Source organism: Amphibalanus amphitrite, unplaced genomic scaffold (genome assembly GCF_019059575.1).
Source record: "Amphibalanus amphitrite isolate SeventyFive unplaced genomic scaffold, NRLGWU_Aamphi_draft 001790F_arrow, whole genome shotgun sequence".
Classification (NCBI taxonomy): Eukaryota; Metazoa; Arthropoda; class Thecostraca; order Balanomorpha; family Balanidae; genus Amphibalanus; species Amphibalanus amphitrite.
In genome coordinates this window covers 1-20,215 of record NW_024883283.1, presented here as the reverse complement: position 1 = coordinate 20,215, position 20,215 = coordinate 1, and the positions used below count along the sequence as shown (strand labels likewise).

Below are 20,215 nucleotides of genomic sequence, written 5' to 3'. Positions count from 1 at the left end.
CAGTGGGGCGGAACGGAGACCTGCAGTGTTTGCATTGATCTGCAGCCATTGACCTTCGCTCGCTGACCCATAACCTTCTGACCGGCCGCGGTGGTCGGGGGACCGCCGAACGGCCGGGGCGGCAGCTCACAGCGATATTACGGGGTGCTCACCGCCAACACGACACCACCAATCAATCAGGCACAGGCAGACGGCTCGTAACTCCGAGTTCACGGCCGCGGCTGGCGGCGCGATGCATGTGCTCGACCTCGACCGACCTGTCCCCCGGGGGTGGACCGGCGCCGGTATCGTGACGCCGCAGGCCGCAGCTCCGAACAAACTCCCCGGGCCACGTCTGGGGACGACAGTATCGGCAGTGGCAGCGGGCTGCGGCAGCCGGCCGGGGTCGGTAACTTAGCGGCGTCCTATCCGAGCACTGTCAGCCGGCGTGAGCTGGGGCGTGGGAAATCACCGACTGGAAATGAGCCCGACCCTTATTGAATCGGCCCCTGAAATGTATGTGGCATCCTCATGAAAGAATTTGACGAGAAATCCCATACCGGATACAGTTTGGCGCGATCGTGCGGCAGCACGGGATGAGCTGTCGCTTTATATTCCGCGCGATGCTTCTAGTTTGATTAGTTGCGCCCTGACAGCCATTTAAAACCCGGGGCGGTGCGCTCATTTTCAGCCGGTTATGGCCGTCGTGTCAAATATATCCAATCATAGTGGGAAGTGCCGGCTGCGAGCTAACAGGGCTCGGTCCGTGAGGTGGCGGCCAGCTCCACACAGAAACGGCGGCTGGAAACGGCCACAGCAAACAGCTGCTGCGGTATCGACAACAGACGACAGCATCGCCCTCCTTTCACAGACCGTGGAGCTCCACAGTTACCGGCCCACAGTCCACAGTCCATCGTCCACATCCCACCGCTCGTTCATGACTCCACCGTCCATCCACAGTCCTCGGACCAAAGTCCACCGTCCGACCGTGCACGGCCGGCAGGATCTCACATGGCCAACGTCCACAGTTCCCAATCCACAGGACTTCACACCTGCCATCCACATTCCACAGTCCACCCCACCCGATCGTCGTCCGCCCGCAGTCGCACCGTTCTGAGGTCGTTCAGCTCGTTTCTGGGCCCGAAATGGGCCGTCCGTTAGCCATCTGTCGGGCCGGTGTGGGCTGGCCATCGCCCGGTCCGCCACATAATGACCGTATAGGCCCGTGGACTTTGCTGGTAATGTGAGTCCTTGCTATGTGAAATTATCATCTCTACATGTATGGCAGCGGACAGGACGGTTGCCGATCAGGACAGCCACCGCCTATGTGAATTTCTCCAATTGTTACAGCACCCTGCCACCACTGCTGCCCCATCCCTCTCTCCCTCATCTCCCCTCATCTCTCCTCTCTCCTTCCCGACCTACCTCACTTACGCAACTCCTGTCCTCATCAAGAGCTTGCAACAGGCCCTGCGCGGCCCCGACGTGTCACTTCTGAGACGGCACAGTGGTCCCCGCGGGGCGTTTTCTCGTTCGTGGGATGGCGTAACTGGCTCCCGGGAGAAATTCCACCCGGGCCCTTCCTGCGCTCTGCCCGGGACCTGGGGGCTAATCTGCGACGAGCCGGGGGTCCGCTGTCGACTCGATGGAGGGCTGCGGTGTAATAGCAGCAGAGTGAGAGAGAGAGAGAGAGAGAGAGAGAGAGAGAGAGAGAGAGAGAGAGAGAGAGAGAGAGAGAGAGAGAGAGAGAGAGAGAGAGAGAGAGAGAGAGAGAGAGAGAGAGAGAGAGAGAGAGAGACAGAGAGAGAGACAGAGAGAGAGAGAGAGAGAGAGAGAGAGGGGGGGGGGGTAGCGGCGGTGGCGGTGGCGGAGCGCGTTACACCGGAGACCGATGGGCGGCTAATTTGGGGAGCCGAGAATGATGACCGACATGAATTCCCCGCGTCCATGATACACGAGGGTGTTATCCCGTGGCCAGGTCCGGTGTAGGAGCGCAATGAGTCAGAGTTTCCCCCTCGACAGTGGTGGGAGCGAGAACACCTACATGAACTCTGCAGGAGATATGCCTCTGCAATCAGCGAGGCATAATTGGGAGGGTTAATCTGATTGTCTAATGAGGGCGGCGGGAAATGACAAGATTAGGCTCGGAGCCAGGCGTTAGTTGGCATGGCTGGTCGTGTTATGCAGAACTCGAGCACTTTTGGATCAGTGCGTATAAACGAGTTCGGCACATCTGAGACCATGATTCCGTGGCAAATAAAATTAAGTATATTGAGACATCGGATACTTTTACTTTATAAGTATCTTTTCTAAGTTATTGATTCTATGGTCGTGGAATGCGGGATACGACAGAATATAACGACTGTATAATTGGGTTTAAGTATAGTAGGTAAACGTTATAGCGGAGTGGTAAGGCCTCAGCCCTCAACAATGGATCACCAATTCAGGACACCATCTTGGCAACCCCTTAGCAGGATTGACGAAAATTCAAAACCGAGCATTTTCCATTCTTTTAAGTTAATTACTTTACTTAATATCCGTCCAGTGATTAACTATTCAAGTAAATTAGCGCAGCTCATCAGAAATGTTCCGTCTGTGAATAAGCGGAACTGTTGAGGACCATGTCGGTAACCGTGCATTTCAATCTACGTCTTATGGGATCCGGCATAATTTACATTAACAATGTCACTCACTACCCAGAATCTAAAATGTTTGACGTGAGATTTGTGACCTGGGGCGAGATTGAACTCGCGCCTGTGAATACCCGGCAGAGAGCGACTGCTAACCGGGCTGGCCGGCGGCGGCGGCAGGCACGCGACCCGTGCCGACATGAGATAGCGTGGGTACTCGAGCACCGCTCGACGGCCGGCCGCAGCAGGCGCGCTCCCGGCTGACCATAATAGAAGCATCTGGACGGCATGCATAATGTATGTGCCCATTCTGAGGATGACTGGAGGGCATATCGTCCACCGGGGGAGCGGACCAGCCGGGCATATCGTCCACCGGGGGAGCGGACCAGCCGGGCGTATCGTCCACCGGGAGAGCGGGCCAGAGCGGGCGGGTGTCCCTCCCTCCACAGGAGCCCTTCCTCTCTCTCCCGCCGTTCCCGCTGCCGTCCGGCCACAAGTGGTGCCGCTCGTTTGATCGGACGGCCAGCGAACGGTGTGCGTGTGCTACGTAAGACGACTGCGTGACGCGGTCGGCTCGGCTAGGAGCGTGACGATGGCTCCGAGTGTCGGAGCTGAGTGACGCGGCCGGCCCAGTAACGAGCGTGACTGTGGTGTTGAGTGGAGGTGGGCATATGGGACCCGAGTCTATGGAGCCGCTCCGGGCCCTGATTGGTAATGCTGTGGGCGCTGATAAGTCAGACTCATGACCAATTACGAGTACTATGTTCGATCGAGTACGATTAGTGAAAGTCAGTTTATTTCAAATTAGCATGCATGATCTGCATTTTTTATATAACATATTTATTTATTTCGTTAATGATAACCCTGAGTTAACTGTGAAGTTTATTTACACGCTACCGTTTCAGACATTCCCACTCAATATGTAAAAAGTTTCAAGAATTTCCTCCATTTATTGAACAGTTCACTTTGGCAAGATAACCAGGAGCAAATGGTTACGTGCGTTCTTTAGCCGATAACATCCACCACTTGCGCACAGGAGTTGACTTTCAATGCCTTTTTTGCTGCTTTGAGAATTCACTTTGGCTTCTGAGCTGCGTTAAGCCATCGTAAACTCTGCGGCGAAATTGTCCTGTTTTGGTCTCGGCGACAATTTGTGTCTGGAATGCCCGGTGGCTGCTCGCTCCAGGGGAACTTGTTTGTTGCACGGTCTCTGGAGGTTCTCCCAGGCGCCGCCGGTGCTCAGGCGCCACTGACATCACCCTGACACCCTCGCCGGCCCCAGACGCCGCTCCTAGAAGACCTCCAGCTGTGACCTATGAATAATTAATCGGCAGGCCTAGTGAGGAAAACAGAACGGCTGTCGCGACCGCCGGGATAAGCGATATTTCTGGCGATGGAAAGACGTAGGTGGCCCGATACCGCCGCAAAAGAGAACACTTCCATTAAGTGATCAAATGGAATGCCGCAAAAAAAAAAACAGATGAACTGAATAATCACTGCTTTACTGACGCAGTCCTTATGCCTTCAGACCATTCATCGCTAATCCCAGCAAGTATCTCACAAGATAAGCTCCTCTGAGACGATTCGGCCCGTTTCGGCGGTGCTGGTCTGCGCCCCAAGCCTGCAGTCAAGTGCCCAGTCTTTTGTAGGACTGCTCTATATCTTCACATAATCCCGCCCCGCAAAAGCCGAGCCTGCGGAATACGACGCAGCCCATCTCCAAAACGTCCTCCACTACTCTTGGTTCTAAGCCGAAGCGCGATCCGTCCTGATCCGGATCCCCCGGTCCCCGGAGATCCGGATCGATCCGAGCGGAGCGGAGGCGCGGGGGCGGACAGATACGGAACGGCAAACACTGGCGGCAAACGGACGCAAACAGTCGGCCTGCGGCAGATACAGACCAGACCGAACGGACGGCGGCAGCACCAGCCGGTCGCCGCCGGCGCCCCGCCCCCCCCCCCCCCCCTGCCCGCCGCAGCTGACGCGGTGACTGATCCCCCGAGATCCGGGAGCAACAGGACCGGCCGATACTCAGCCGGTGACAGCGTCAGTGTTCCCTGCGCTCGCACTGAGGCGAGGGAGAGTCCCACAGCCTAGAGCCGCCGCCGCCGCCGTCTGTGATTACGGCAGGTTTCACCGAGCGCGCCGGTGACGGCTCGGATGACGGCTCGGGATGACGGTGGGCTGATGGCGGATCAGCGGCGCTGCGGCGGGCCGCCCCGCGGACAGCCCCAATGACCCGCTGACGGCCCAATGGCCGCCTGTCAGCTCGAGCCACGCCGCGGCCGCCGCTGCGGGGATCAACGCGGCCGATTGAAGTGCGAGGAGGGTTGAAAACGATCAGAGCTGTAGGTAGATGGTGCTCGGCAGGGGAGGCAAATCCTGGAAGGTGAAAGGTTTACGAGATTTTAGAAAAGTAGTTGAAGGAAACCGGCTGCTTGTAGCTTAATAGTTAATGCAGTTTATGAAAAATTACAAAACATTATTTTACAGTGAATGCTATTGCTAATTATAATTGACATGATTGTGATTTCACCGTCTGACATTTTTTTTTTTTTTGGTAGCCGTTTACTAAAGTATAGCTTTAAAACCAGACATAACAATTAGATCACGATAAGAACTGCTCCCGCTGGACAACAGCGGTGTAGCCTTTCTTGCTCCTGCTGGGATCAGCCAATCACATGCGAGGTCGGCCGCCGGGGTCTTAGAGGTCAGACTCCGCCCCGGCCGGTCTGTCTGGGCAGCCTGGGGTCCTTTCGTCGGAGCAGGGTCGGTGGGTACTTAGTACTTACAATGAACTGGGACTTACCACCGCCAGAGCGTTGTGCATTTAATAACCGTTCAACAGTTCTTTTTTGCTGTTGACATGGATAACTCTTGAGACTGCAAAGTGTTCTGATTAGACTTTTTGAACAGATTCATTCAAACCATTTAAAATGCTATATACCTACTGAATTCGCTCATTTAAAAGTTGCACTTTTCTCCCTCCCAATTATTCTGTATTTTTTACTTCTACATATGATAAGGTAATACTGATAATGCAAGCAACTAGAATCTAAACGAGTCCTAAAATATGTCTATAGCTTGACTGGCCAGTAAACGGTGTGGAATCGCATTCGTTGCGTCCGTGACATTTGGTTGGTTGGTAACTGCTCGACGCCAGTCTGCCCTCGGGCTGACGACTGCCCCCCTTTCCCCTGTTTCCAGGAACTGTCGGGCCCGGCGCTGCCCGTGATGACGTCACACCATGACGTCACACCTTCAGCTGTGTAACGACAACAGCAGCATCGACCGTCTGTTCCCCAAGTGCCGGCCGCCGACGGTTCGCGCCGCCACCGATCGGCTCGGCAATGTGAGCCACAGCTCCGCCGCCAGCACCGCCGCCAGTTCCCTGACAGCAGCTGCCGGGTCAGAGCCGGAGGCCGTCTGTGACCTGAACGGTAACCTCGCCGCCATGGAGCCGACCCGGGCCGCCGAGCCGCCCTCCAGCGAGCCCGACTCGGACTGCGGGGCCGAGCCGCGGCTGGAGGTGGCGCGCGGCGGCCGCAGCCGGCCGGTCAGACGGCGACCGGTCAGGACCGGCGAGCGGCTCCGCTCGGCCGCGGGAGGCGAGTCGCTCGACCTGACCGTGCTCGGGCTGCGCCCGCTCCGGGAGACCTGTCTGCTGGGCGGCGCCGCGCCCGGTGGCCGGCTCACCGTCGGAGAGACGCCCGTCCAGGGCACCGTGGTGTTTGACGACATCGGCGACCTGGCCGAGCCGGCGCTGCCCATCGCGCAGTACGAGGGCTCGCCGAGACGCTACGGCTCCCGGGCGTCGGCCGAGGCGCGGCCCCGGTCCTGGCGACGGCCGGATGTCGAGCGGAGCCTCGACTGCCCCTCCGACAGGGGTCCAGAGCGGACCGCCGAGCGAAACGCCAGCTGCGCAACGGAACGTAGTCTGGATCAGCACAGCTTCGGGTACGGAATCGAGCGCACTTCAGACCGCATCCCAGGGCGCGGCTATGACAGGGCAGTTGAGAGGAGTCTGGACTGTCGCCTGGAGCGGAGCTCAGAGAGCACAGACAGAAGAGCGGACCGGTCTCTGGGGTACGGCTCGGAGAGGAGGTTTGTATACGAGGACGAGCCGAGCTATGGACGAACGGAAGAGCGCAGGTCGGGACAGGAGCGGAGTCTGGATCACAGGGCCGATCACTACGGCGGTGAGCGCGAGTTTGAGCGGAGGGAGTCGCGGGGCAGCCTGACTCTGACAGACACCAGCATGTACGGCAACTCGGGCAACTATTTGATCTCCCCCGACCGGGAGATCTCAGAGGAGGCGGAGCCTCAGGCGCTGCCTCTCCGTGCCTTCACCCGCCCCGAGGAGGCGGCCGACCCCACCGCCGTGTCTGGCTCCGACCCGGCCGCGCTGGCGGAGCACCGCCTGTCCCCCGACCACAGCCTGTCGCCGCTGCCGACTCCGACTCCGACTCCGACTCGGGGCGGTCGGGCGGACGCGGCGCCGACCGAGTCGACGGTGCGCCCGTCCGACGGCGGCTCGGAGGGCGGCGTGGCGGCGTGCTCGGGCACGGCCAGCTCGTCGTCCGGCTACCTGGGCTCGCACGGCTCGGACGCCTCGGAGCCGGGCGAGGCGGCCGCCGCCGGCCTGGGCCGAGTCAGCCTGCTCGGCCGGCTGGCCGACGGGCGCGACTCGCCGCAGCGCTCCCGTCTGCTGACCCTCTCTCCGCGCACCAGCGTCAGCGAGTGCGGCGACCTGGAGCTAGAGCTGGAGCTGACGCGCTCGGACGGCGGCAGTCCGGCGCCGGGCAGCGCCGCCGCCGGCGCGCCGCTGATGCCGGTGCTGGAGGACGGCCTCTCGGATGGCGACTGGGAGGACGGAGAGGGGCCGGACGACTCGGAGGACGCGGCCAGCGCCGAGCCGCTCAGCCCCACGGCGGCCAGCCTGCTGCGGCGCCACATCGCCCGGCTGGAGTCGGAGCTGCGCGAGCGGCGGCCAGGCTCCCCGCCCCCGCCGCCGCCGCCGCCGCCGGGGCCGCCGTCCCCGCCGAGTGCCGACCACCGCCTGGCCAACATTACACCCACCCGACAGCGGGAGGTGGAGGCCTACCTGTGTCAGCAGCAGCAGCAGCGTGAGCAGCAGCGAGAACATCAGCTTCAGCAGCAGGAACAGGAGCAGCATCAGTACAGAGCCCACTACCGAGGCAGCGACCTGGACCTCAGATCAGTCGATCCCTTAGGTAGGTACAATAAATGCATGCTCAGATTCCCGAATTTATTATTAACGAAGCAATGAAAATATGTCAAACAAATGTAACTTCCTGCATTAGGCAGATCAATCAACAAGCGGGATCCCTGCCAGGCTGCGCCTTCTGCAAGTCAATTCTGATTTTTTTTTATCTTTTCCCCCCCAAAAAATCCATTTTTTATTTTGCATGTTTGACCGATTCAAAATCAGCGAATCTGAAAATCAGCAATGCCGTTCATGGTTTCAATTTTCTGCTTGGTTAGTGTTATTGCTTCTGGTTGAACGGATAGAAACCAATCTCTCATTTCTGCTGGACGGATTGAGGCGATTCGGCCGTTCTCTCTCTCCAAAAAGGCTCTCCGAGCGGTCGTTCTAGCACTGCTAATGTCCGCGGCGCCCGAAAATAGCCCGAGCGTCGGTATCACTCTGTCTGAGTGCAAAACGACTGCCAGCTGGGGCCCGGGGATGCAACGCCATTTTAAAGCAAAAAAAAAGTTATCGTGTTCTCCCAAGTAACATAAAGAGCGGTAATATGTCTAATTCTAAGGTCGATAATTATCCAAGACGATAAGAAAAAGTATCAAGGACCAAGGGCTTACTCGTAGACGTAAAACGGTACCTAACGTTTCCTCTTATGCTACTTGAACTACAGCTGTAGCTGATATATAGGCATATTCCGTTCACATTCCTTGCTGCTTGATTTGAGCTCGACTCTGCTACGGGCTGTCGCTGTCGAAGAATGATGCGTCTTGTGTTCCGCTGCATCGGGCGGTACTGATCGCTGACAGCCCCTTCCCTCTGTCCGTTTCTCAGGCTCGGACCACTCCTCTCCTCTCTCCCTGCCGGTGACAACCAGCAGACGGGCTGCTCTCTCCTCTCCCTCGCCGCCGCCGCCGCCACCGCCGCCGCTGTCCGCCCGCGACGCCCCGGCGCCCGAGCCGCCCCCGCCCCCGCCCGAGCACCGGCGTGGCGACTACCCGCTGCACCACACGCCACACCGGGGCGACTACAGTGCAGAGAGGCGGGAGGACTACTGTGCAGAGAGGCGAGAAGACCACGCCGCTGAGAGGCGGGAGGACTACGCCGCTGAGAGGCGGGAGGACTACGCCACCGAGAGACGGGAGGACTACAGCTCAGAGGGTGTTCGAGGCCGCGGCGACTACGCCAGCACACCGGCACGACATGGTGCCTACAGCTCGGAGCGGCCCGAGAGCGACGACTATCTGGAGAAGTCTCCCGATGGGAGCGACTACAGGCACCACGGCGGCGACTACCGCGCTACGCCGACCCGCAGAAGTGACTACGTGGAGCCCTCGCCGCGCCGAGTCGGCTACCGCGGCTCTCCCCCGGCGGACTCGGCCGCGGGTGGGGTCAGGTCGGGGTACCCCGGAGCCTCGCCGGGGTCGTACTCCTGCGAGGAGCAGTCCCCGTCGACCAGTCGCCGGCCGATGGGGCGGGCAGCGGCCATGGAGCCGCCGCGGCTCGGCACCGACCACAGTGCTTCGTATGAGACTGTGTCCGACACGTATCAGCCCAGCTTCCGGTCGGCGACGCTGGTGACGTCGTTCTCGCCCGGACTGCCCGCCTCGGGCCGGCGGCCGACCGGTCTGGAGGCTTCCAGAGGCCCGCGGCCCGGCGTGGCGCAGCGCTCGGCCTCGCTCGCCGCCGGGCCACCCGGCTCGCAGTCGCCCGGCGTGCGGCCGCTACACCCGGCACCGGCCTCACCGCGGACCGCCGCGCCCGCCTCGCCGCAGGGCCGGCCCCCGCGCCCCCACCTCCCCCTGTCGCTGTCCGGGGGCCAGGTCCCCAACGGCCGGCCGGCGCCGCACCCGTCCCCCCTGCCGCCCCGCCCGGCTGCGTCCCCCTCTGCCGCCGCGCCGGCGGCGGGGGGCAGGGGCTGGCTGGGTCAGGGCGGCGGCGCCCGTCCGGCCCGACCGGCGGCGCTGCCCGGCAAAGCGGCGCCAGCCACCCGCCGGCTGCCGACCACACCTGTCCTGGAGTCGCCCGACGAGGATAACAGCAGGACCGAGCGCTCCACGTGGATTCCCAGGTGGGTACCGGGACCGGACCGCCGCCCAAACACTGCGAGTAGAGATAGTAGCGATCCTCACTCATAGATGGCAGCACGGAGAGCGCCTGCAAAGTAGACTGTACCGCAGCGATTCTGTGCGCTGCGGCACAGCATATGGAATTAAAATGGCTGCCATTAGGCAATTCTATTTGGTGAGGCGCAAAAGAGGGGCTGGTAGTCTGTAGAAATTAAGTTATACACTGAAAATAAATTTACACTCGCGTGCCGGTGACACGAAAATAAGCACCAATGAGAGGCGTGTTGGTAGGGTGTAACACAACTCAACTGTGTAACTGTGGGGTGTAACGCCGAAGAATGGTGCAATTACTCGGTGTTCAAAATCAACACCGACAATTAACACCAATGCCACCTCAGACCAACCGACGCTACGGATAAATAACACCACCATTTGGTGTCAACACCCCGTGACAGAGACGTTATATCGCAAACGCCACACAATGGTGTAGCTTCCAGTTCATTGGTCTCTAAACGGTGTTACTAGCACCGTTACCATGGATCAGATATGGCCTTGGATTCAAGGTCAGCCGGCCGCCGGCCAGCGCGAGCGGCTGCGCGTGCACATGCGTAAATTCAAATGAACGGCGGCGCGGCGTGTTGATTCGCGCTTCAGTTTGAAACGAGTGATGCGGGGATGTGTGGAGACTGGAGGTGGTGTGAGATGAAGATGGAGCCTGCCGCGCGATCATCACAGGTATGATTTTGTGATATTAAGTTAGTGTCTGATTACTTCGTTAATTGCTGTGCCGAATTGATGTTATATTGTTTTAAGTCAGAATTGTGGAATCGCTGCCTGGTATGTTGAAGCCTCGATATTAAGTAGGTGCAATGCGATACGTTTGTATTCTTAAATATGAATTAATTCAACCATGCTCATGATCCCAGTAGCATAGAATGTGCATCATAGTCGTGAGATAGGTACTTGAAGGTGCAGAGATAGTATATTGAAGTACCGATCCCAACGTACGTACACCCCCCCTGCACGCTGCGTGGTAGGATGAAGGTATGTAGTTATTTTCACTTATATCGACCAAACATCCTGGATAAACATCCTACAAACGTGAAATCGGTACCGACTTCACGTTTGTAGGATGTTCATCCGCAGAGGCATTATGCATATTTCTTTTGCTTCGCACGTTTCAAAAGCATTTATTTTTAATCGTATAGCCAAAATTAAACCGCAGAAGTATCAAAATGTAAAAGTAAATTCCCGACATTTTGCAGCAACGCGTGAAAGGGACAAAAGGGTAAAAGAAACGTGGCCTGAATCGAAATCTAACTATAATGCTTAGGTCTTAAGCTATGAAATTTTTATCACCTTGGATCAGCATCCACTACATAGTTTCGATGTTTAACCTTCACACCAGTGGGGGGGGGGGGGGGCATATGTTACCACCCTGTCGCGTTTTTTTTTTTGCGTGTGAATAAAAAACCGTGGGCCGCGCCGCTTAAAGTAGCTTTCTGTACATCAATTCTGGACAATGTGTAAAATTTTGGGCCCCAGGTCATGTCAGGTCAGGTCACCAGGTCAAGTAAACTGACCAAGCCTAAAAACAAGTTTGCAATCATGTCCAGCCTGCAGTGTTTGGCAGAGAGGTTTTAAACTTGGTGGATTGCATGATGTTATAGGCGCCTATAATGTGTATATCTCGGATTTTTTATATCCGTGACCTAAGGTCAGGCCAGTGGCGTGACCTTACCATTATAAGTCAATGAAGACAAATGAAAATGCCTCTAGATCCGTGTGTACGCGTAGGAACAGTTTAAATATTTCAGAATCACAATGATTTGGACCACCCGTGACGACCAAGGTGTCCTTTTTGCTGATAGCCTCTAGAAAGGTCATCCGAGATCATTTGAAGCTACAAACAGATTTTTGCCAATAACTCTCGATTGGAAAGAGATAGAACGTTGGGGATGACCTTATCGTGTTTGTCTTGTTGAGACGCATCGACTGATATGCAACGTGACCTTTCCCGGTCAGGTCATGACCTTGACCTGGGGTCAAATTTTCAAGTTGACCTTTTAAGGTCAAATTATAGTTCATTCGACGCGTCTCGGCGAGAGGAACACAATCCTGGCAATGGAAATGTCGTGGCTTTTTTAAGTCAAAAGTTATTGTCGAAAAAAAACACTTTTCGTAAAAACAGCTATTTTTCGAGTTTTTGCCCTCTGGAGGCTAAAGTGTTGACCTGAGGTCAATTTTGATGATGACCTTATCAAAAGAAAAGTTCAAAAGCTATCGATTGCTTTTCCATGCGTTTTTTTAGCTATCATAGGTCCTGGGATAACGGCATGTTTTCTAAAATATGACAATTGGCAAATTTTGAGTTTTGATGACCTCTGGTGACCCCAATATTGCTCTAAGATGAAAAATGATTGAAATACTTTCAAACGTACGCATTGAGCGCTATCGACTGCTTTTTACCGCGTCTTTCTAGCCCTCTTAGTTTCTGAGTTAGAGGTGGGTGGTAACATATGCCCCCCCCCCCCCCACTATGCGAAGTTGGCTGAGACCGCCACTGGGGCGCGGGTTAAAAGATATGTGTTGAAACATCTACTATTTTTTATTTTGTTTATCATATTTTTCTTCAGTGCCAACTGCCAGGGGTGGTTTGAGATAGGTAGTAATAGTGTAATATCAACGCTTGCACTCAGTGAAGCTTAGGCACTGTCTCCTCAGCTTATTTCAAGGGTAATAATGTTCGTTACCCACAGTTGAAAATGAACCTGTTGATCTTCGTGCAGTAAATCACTGAAACATGTACTCGCACCTTAAACTATCATTATGCCTTACTGTGAGTTTACTTGAAGTTGCAACATACACCATTTTAGTAAATGTGCACTATCTGTTGCAGATGTGGAAAGAGTTCGGTAGACTGACAGGCTGGGAAGGAGATGTCAAAGCCGACTGCGCACAGCGTCTCCGAGACGTGTTGGACCGCGTGAAGTTGGAGACCGGCTGTGGAGGTGAGTTCATTCTACACGTTTCTCAAAGCGATAAGGTACTGACTGCTGAATGTTGAAAAATATTTTTTTGCGGAGCGCAAGCTAAGTCAGTACATTTCCCTTGCAGATGATACTGTGTCAGCTCTGCTGTCGCTGCTGGGTGAGGACGACGCAGTGTTCCCAACAAACATGGAGGCGTGGCCTTGTATTGTGGGCGAGAACCTGTGTGTGGAAAAAAACGGAGGTCGTGAAGACGAACGGGCTAAGCAGCCAGGACAAACTGCTCCTGTGGGGAATCGTTTTCTCCGTCCTGTCACAGAAAATGACATTCACGGCATGCCAGTGTACGGCCACCCTCATGAACGTTCATGTGCTGAGGGCGGATGAGATAGGCTCCATGCCAAAGAGGCTCCGAGCTGCCTGGAGTAGGCTGACTGCTCCAACTAAGTAGGTGACAAAAAGATGACGTTCAGTTGAGTTCATGAGCCTGCTTTCCTGTTCATTGTGACTTGTGAGTTAGGGCTCCAGGCGGCGCGGAGTCTCTTTACCATAGTGCTTTGGTTATCATACCAAGATTGTTTAGAAAAGAACATTGCTTTGTTTGTCTTTGTTCTCTTGTGTCCATCGAGTCTCGTGACCGCCCGATTCGGTGACCGCTTGTCACCTGACTGGATCTGGGTGGGACAGTCACCGGGCTGTGAAGACTCTGGTGTCAGTCTGGCGACCGCCCTCCCCCCCATGTCTGGTGTCTGGTCTGGTATATGTTGTCAGCAGAGTCCGGTGACCACCCGTGCACTTGAGAAAGCGCCACTCACAGTTGCCGCAATTTTTGTTAATAACATTTGTTTATTGCTCGTCTCGGACGTTACAAAATAAATTGTCTTTATTTAAGGAATGCTTTGCTTTGTATGGGGTCTATGGCAAGCGACAGTATACGCATATGGACTTGTCACATATGTTCACACAGATGCATGCACACGTATATATATATATATATATATATATATATATATATATATATATATATATATATATATATATATATATATATATATATATATATATATATATATATATATATATATATTAATTCATCGAGATGCAGCTACACCAAACACCGGTGTATCTCCTTCACAACACCGGAAGGGGGTGTACCCAATTGGCTGCTAACACCACACATTGGTGTAAAGGTATTTGTTTTGTATCCGTAAAGAAGGCGCAAATTAATGGTGTAGCACCTTTTTATGGTGTAAAGACGTGGTGTAGCACCACAAACTGGTGTACTTACAGTGATTTAACACCATACGCCAGTGTATGTGCCTGGTGTTACACCAGGATTCAGTGTATGCTTACACCAAAACTTGGTGTTGAAACTACACCGGTGCAGGTGCTCAAAAACGGTGGGGTGTAAACATTTCCTAAAAAGGTGTAAACACCAGGAGCGGGTGTGAATTTATTTTCAGTGTAGTTGTATTGTAGCTCAAGCTGTGCCATGCTGTTGACGTTTTTTTTTGTGCTCGATTTTCAGATGGTCTGGCTATCAGAAGCTCTCGACCAAATGTGATGACCCGCCGCCAATTCCTCAGGCTGACACGGGTGAGTTGAGTCACAACTCACGAGTCATAGACTGAGCCTCAGTCATGATTCACGAGTCTATTGCGACCATCCAATGTCTAGATAGCGTATCAATAGTAAATCAAGACAAACAGCTTTCCCATTTCGCGTATACATTTGTCCTTTTTACGCAACGAGGCAAACACAATTCGATGAGTCCCGTAAGTGATTTTAACCCTCGCCCGCACATGGGGGGGGGTGGTTGCCACCCCCCCAGGTAGTCTTTCTGCTCTGCACTCAACATTTTTAAAGCTAGAAGGCTGATTTTTCGTATAGCTGCTCCTCTATCCTTTCTTGATGTCCACTGAAAATTTCAAGTTTCTGTGATTTTTGGTTTTGGAGATATGACCTTAATTTTCAGGTCATGTCATGGCCCAAATGGCCAATTCTCAACATCTTGCGTTTGCCATGGGCCTTGTGAGCTTTTGACACCCTGATTTCGGCCTTTTTTGCCAGTCCTACCTCCCATCTATCATGGAACATGTTGTTCGACGATGTACAGGGGTCAAGGTCAGGGTCAAGGTCAACCTAGGTCATCTAAGATAATTGCGTTTTAGGCAAGCTGAATTTACTTGTTGTGAAGTTTTTTTACTGCATTTTTGGTAAAAGCTTCTCAGATCATGATTTCATGTAATATGGACCCAAAAACAATCGGTGCACACATCAGTATACACACAGACACACACAGACATACAAACACATATAATTGACCTTGACCTAACTTGACCTGAAATGACCTCAGCAACAAAAATCTGGTCGGGTAGTGTGACAAAGAGGTTCTAGCTGGCTTGGCACCAGAAAACAGCATCGTCATCGGTATTTGATAAGCAGCGCACTTGATACCCAACGGTGACCCAAAACAGCAACATTTTTTAGTTTGACCTGACCTGGAAGGTCAATGACTGACCTGAGAAAGTAAAACTGGGTATCATTGGATTCGTCTCTTCCCAAAGAATCTTTTTGGTCTTTACCGCTAAGCTCTATCTCCAACAGGAACGAAATGGCGCGGGGGGGGGGGTGGCAACCACCCCCCCCCCCCATATGCGTTCTAGGATGGGAAAATGGCATGTGCGGGCGAGGGTTAAGTTCTGATGATAACGGTAGCTGTTTTTGATTATTTGATGGAATGTCCCTTATTTTCTCAGACGTGTCGCCTATTTTGGCTCATTTTAGTCAATTTGTATCCAGTAAACCAAACGCTGGAAATACGCTACAGCATCAGAGTCCTGATGACGAACACATCGCCAGGGAGCTGATATTGTTACCCTGTTAGCCGTTCAAATAGGATGCGGCTTTGGAAGCGGGATACATATTGATGCCACATATTGGCAGGGCGGCTCCTCTGATGACTATTTGAAACCTTTATCAAACTATTCGAGGCCATTCTTTGTTGCTTATCCGAAAACGTTTTCTTCATCTCCCTCCTTCCGCCTCTCCTCTCCCTGCCACCCTCCTCCCCCCTCTCTCTCCCCCCCCTCTCTCTCTCTCTCTCTCTCTCTCTCTCTCTCTCTCTCTCTCTCTCTCTCTCTCTCTCTCTCTCTCTCTCTCTCTCTCTCTCTCTAGCTCACCAAAACTTTTATATCCCTACGCTTCCGCTTCTGGCTATCTTATATTCAAATCTAATGTCACTTTTCAAATGACGTTACCTACAGCTCAAAGTTCGCTGGCTCGGTTTCCACCTCGCCTCAGACTGCAACGCCTACAAGACTTTAAAATAGCTAAATGAAGTTGGAAGTTGCGCCAGTTTCAATTACGGCATATTAACCATTGATCTCAAAGTTGATCCCATGTGTCCAAGTTCCGTTCCCTGGAGACGGTGCTGTGTCGGGCGACATGCACTGCAGATTACTGGAGTTTGCAACATCATATCCAATGCGCATGCATTTGTTTGTGTTTCCCGTACCGTGTATTTTACATGTGCCTGCGTGGAGCCTCGATAGCGATGGCGAGTGTTTCGGGACGAATTTAAGCCAAGAGTTAACAAACATTTTATGAGACTCACTACTTTCGCAAATTTTTAAGCATTCAATAAAGAAAGTGTGGTCAATACAGTTGTTATTGCTTTTTTGACGAGCATCGTCACGTAAGTCGATCGAGTATAAGCAATAATCATGAAAATGTAGGCATGTGAAAAAATCGCCAAAGGGGAGAGTATTTTTAGATATATGACATCGGCGGCTCGCAAATTATACTGTAAGGACTTGCAACGTTCCACACCTAGTCCTAAGTCCATCATTGGTTTATATCGCAGCCAATTGTGGCAGCATTAATTAACACTTTTATGTAATCGTCTGTAGGAATTCCGACAGAATTTCGATAGGAGCGAACGCGGAATAGACGGCGGTAACAGCACCGACTGCCGAGTGGGGGGGGGGGGGGGGGCACCGACGGGGAGCGGTGACGGTGACGGGAGAGACGCGGGCCGCGCCGCAGGTGTCTCACGCACGCCGCGGTCGGCGCTGTCACCAGCCGACCGCCAGGTGGCCTCAGTCCCAGCGCGGCGCACTGTCAGTGTTCCGAGCGGGCGGTGAGGGGGAGAGTCACCGTGACAGCGGCAGCGCCCGGAGGCACGGCCGGTCAGAGGTCGCCGGGGGTCGCTAAGGGGACGCGGCCTGGGTCAGAGCCGCGGCGATTGGTGGGGCGAAATGCTGTATGGCCTGTATATCTGTTATGAGTCATTTTCAGACGGTGAGTGAGCTGGTTCCTTGTTGTTAGGTTAGCGATTGGGATGGTTTGATTGGGATGGGATGCTTAATTGACACGAGTTAAAAGTTAGTTCGCTGAGTTCTGCCTAACGGATGCCGTCGGTGCCTTTCACATTGATGACGTTCATAAATGGTATGCATTGTGATTCAATGTTGAATGTGTGAAAGAATAAGTATTTATTCACATTACCTGTTTATTGATTTCAAAACCAATATAGGTATGACTTTTTCTTCATAAAAGAATAAAATTATTTATTTTATTCAAAATTGTCTCGTCATGATACAATGACAAGTATAAGTATTTTACAGTTTTTACGGCATCGCTAAATCCAAAGTAATCGCGCAAATAATAAGACGGTTGACGGTCAGTTTCGCCCGGTCAGGACTCAGGACTCGCATTATTAGCCAGAGACCAAACGGCATTGGTGCCTGCAGCATGATAAAGGCCAGGACCGGCCTCGGTGGCGAAGCCGGCGCACTGTGACAAGAATAGCCGCCGCCATGTTAAAATTCCACCCGTGAGCGGGATTTGAGCTATCTGGGCCAAAAGACCCGATCGCCCGGATGTGTAAAGCGTGGCGAGCGCCCGGGGAGCTCATTATCTTATTTCATTCATTTCTATCCTCGACGTAAATTGCTTTAAATCTGATCGGTGAAAAATTAATCTAATCAAACAGCGTTCATGATAGTTGGGAGGGGGCTTCCATCGACGAACGAAAGTGTAATGTGGCGTTCAGATCAAGCAATTGTCAATCATTAGGGACCTCAGAGATCAGCTAGAACTGACTGGTGGTCTGCCCTTGACGCGACAGAGGTCACACGGGGACAGACTTTTGGTGACCAGCCTGATGATGTGTTCTGGTGGGTCGGTGACCCCAGCCCAGTGCCATGCTCTGTTGGTGACCGTTGGTGCTGTGTTCCGCCGATAACCGGCGTTTTTCTGTTGCAGAGGAGCCCGACACGGACCAGGAGACGGACCGACTGCTCGGACAGAACAAGTCCGCCGCCGCCGACGACTCCACCACCAGTGACAAGGTGCGTGGCGCGCGCTGCGTGAGGAAATGTTTCTAATTAGGGGGCGGAGACGGAGGGCTTCCCAGCGGCGTCAGGTGCGGTGCACAGTGACACGGAGGACCGGGGAGGTAGTTCGATAATGAGGTAGGAGACGTATGTACGACCGAGATCTCTTCAGTGAAGGACGGCGTCACACTGGGCGAGAGTGGAGGTCACCATAACAACTCTCTCCTGTCTTATGGATTTGATAACCGATACTAGGGGCATATTCGAAAGATGAACCTATCTGCTTTTCTTCGGTGTAACTATTTGCATTTGAGTGGGGATATCAGACATTGAAGGGGATCGCGAGTCATCCAGCTAGGGGACACTTTCTACAACGCTGTCGTCATTCCTATAGCAGCACATCTTTACGAGAAGTGATATGTGAAAAATAACTAATGTAAGTGATAAGACTCTCATCCCCATTCCATTTCTCTTCGACATTGACACAGGCCCTATCAAGGTTTCTGTCGGCTTCGCCGCGGTCATAAATTTTGCCCCGCCTGTGATGAGTTTGGCAGCCTCCAGTCCGCCGCGGGAGCTGCACCAGTGAGGCGGTGGTGAACGGTGGTGCATGCGCTGAGCATTAGTGTTAGCACAGCGCTGGTGGTGGTATTGGTGCTGGTGCACGGCGCTCTGGTGCTCGTGCCGGCTGGAAAAGCACGACTTTGCTGTCATCCAATGATATCTCTTGTGCGGTCTGTTTCCGGTAAACACCTCGGTAGATAATGAAGTGAGGGTGGTAGGAGAGGAGGCATCGGAGCTCGCCGGAGCCCCTGCTGATGAGCTAGGACCCGCGTCACCCGGATATACAGTGTGCCTATTCAGTATTCACACACATACACTGTGTGGGAGTCGCTACGGCTAAAATGAACGCCAAATGTTTTGTGGGACCATTATTGCATTATCAAACATTGCGTCAGCACAATGCAGTTGTTTTACAGCTTAATGTCCTTGTTAAAGCAAACAGTAGGTAATGCAGTTTATATGAACGGCATGCTGAAAGCCAATCATGCTACGATACAATAACAATGCAATTTTTGTGGTAGCGAACCAAGTGGAATATTCGATAATGAGTTTGAGAAACGTTAGTTGTTGGCGTTTGACTTTTTTCATCTAGGAGGACGTATCTTATCCCAAACTCCAATACATATGTGAAGTGCAGGAAAACCGGCGCTTCGTTCTTAAAATACGTTTCCCTCCCAGATCTCTAGGATCTCCCACCGACTCCGTATCAAATGTAAAAACCTTCCTTTTAGAGAACTACAATACCTGCAGCTAACGGCGCTGACGCGCGTCTGATCTGAGATCTTTGTGGGATGTGTCCAGGCCTGTCCTCTCAATCTGACTGCTCCTATCAATTCTGTGTCAGCAGTTTTGTTTTCATTGACCTTTCATTCTGCCCTCCTCACCGCAGTTATCACTACAGAAAATCCCTATGTCATCGCAAAACAAAGAAAACTCTGCATGTCAGCATGCTTTCAGATGGTATCTTCACCCTCGAACACGATGAATTAGACCATTGTGGGACGGCATTTTATGGGACTGGAGATGAATTCATAACACAAGGCCTTTAACCCGCGCACCTGGTGGGGGGGGGGCTATTTTTGCCCCCCCCCTCCAGACTTTTCGATATATCTCCAGAACCACTGCGCCGATCGTCACCAAACTTTCAGTACCCTCCCGGACATCAATTTTACACTTGTGACCAAAATTTTTTCCAAAGGCTATGATAGGTTGGCCGGAAATGACGTCAGAGTGACGTCATGTTCTGCCGTTTTCGACCCAAAAAAGGGTTTCGCGGGAAGAGCTATCAGGCCTATAGCTTTGCAAATACAGAAAAATGATACAGACATAAAAGCTGTAGAATGGACAGGGCTACAAAACTGCTATCTCGGATTATTGAATTTTGGATTTTGACCCCAAAAAATCAAAAAAAACAAAAAAAAAT

The 20,215-nt window shown here is 53.1% G+C and overlaps 1 protein-coding gene and 1 long non-coding RNA gene across 2 annotated transcripts in view; both read left to right on the top strand.

Annotated features, from left to right (window-relative positions):
* Positions 1 to 18,261, top strand: part of LOC122375175 (protein PRRC2A-like) — a gene marked incomplete at its 3' end in the record, with an annotated part of 38,741 nt that extends 20,480 nt beyond the window's left edge. The window contains exons 2-5 of the mRNA XM_043354416.1: positions 5,817 to 7,843; positions 8,665 to 9,901; positions 14,418 to 14,485; positions 18,158 to 18,261. Coding sequence (XP_043210351.1) covers positions 5,857 to 7,843; positions 8,665 to 9,901; positions 14,418 to 14,485; positions 18,158 to 18,261 — 3,396 coding nt within the window. The remainder of the gene's footprint in view (positions 1 to 5,816; positions 7,844 to 8,664; positions 9,902 to 14,417; positions 14,486 to 18,157) is intronic.
* On the top strand, positions 10,571 to 13,797 carry LOC122375173. The gene is made up of 3 exons (XR_006255354.1): positions 10,571 to 10,634; positions 12,799 to 12,910; positions 13,017 to 13,797. It is a non-coding gene; the product is annotated as an uncharacterized LOC122375173 (long non-coding RNA).
* Positions 18,262 to 20,215: the final 1,954 nt, after the last annotated feature.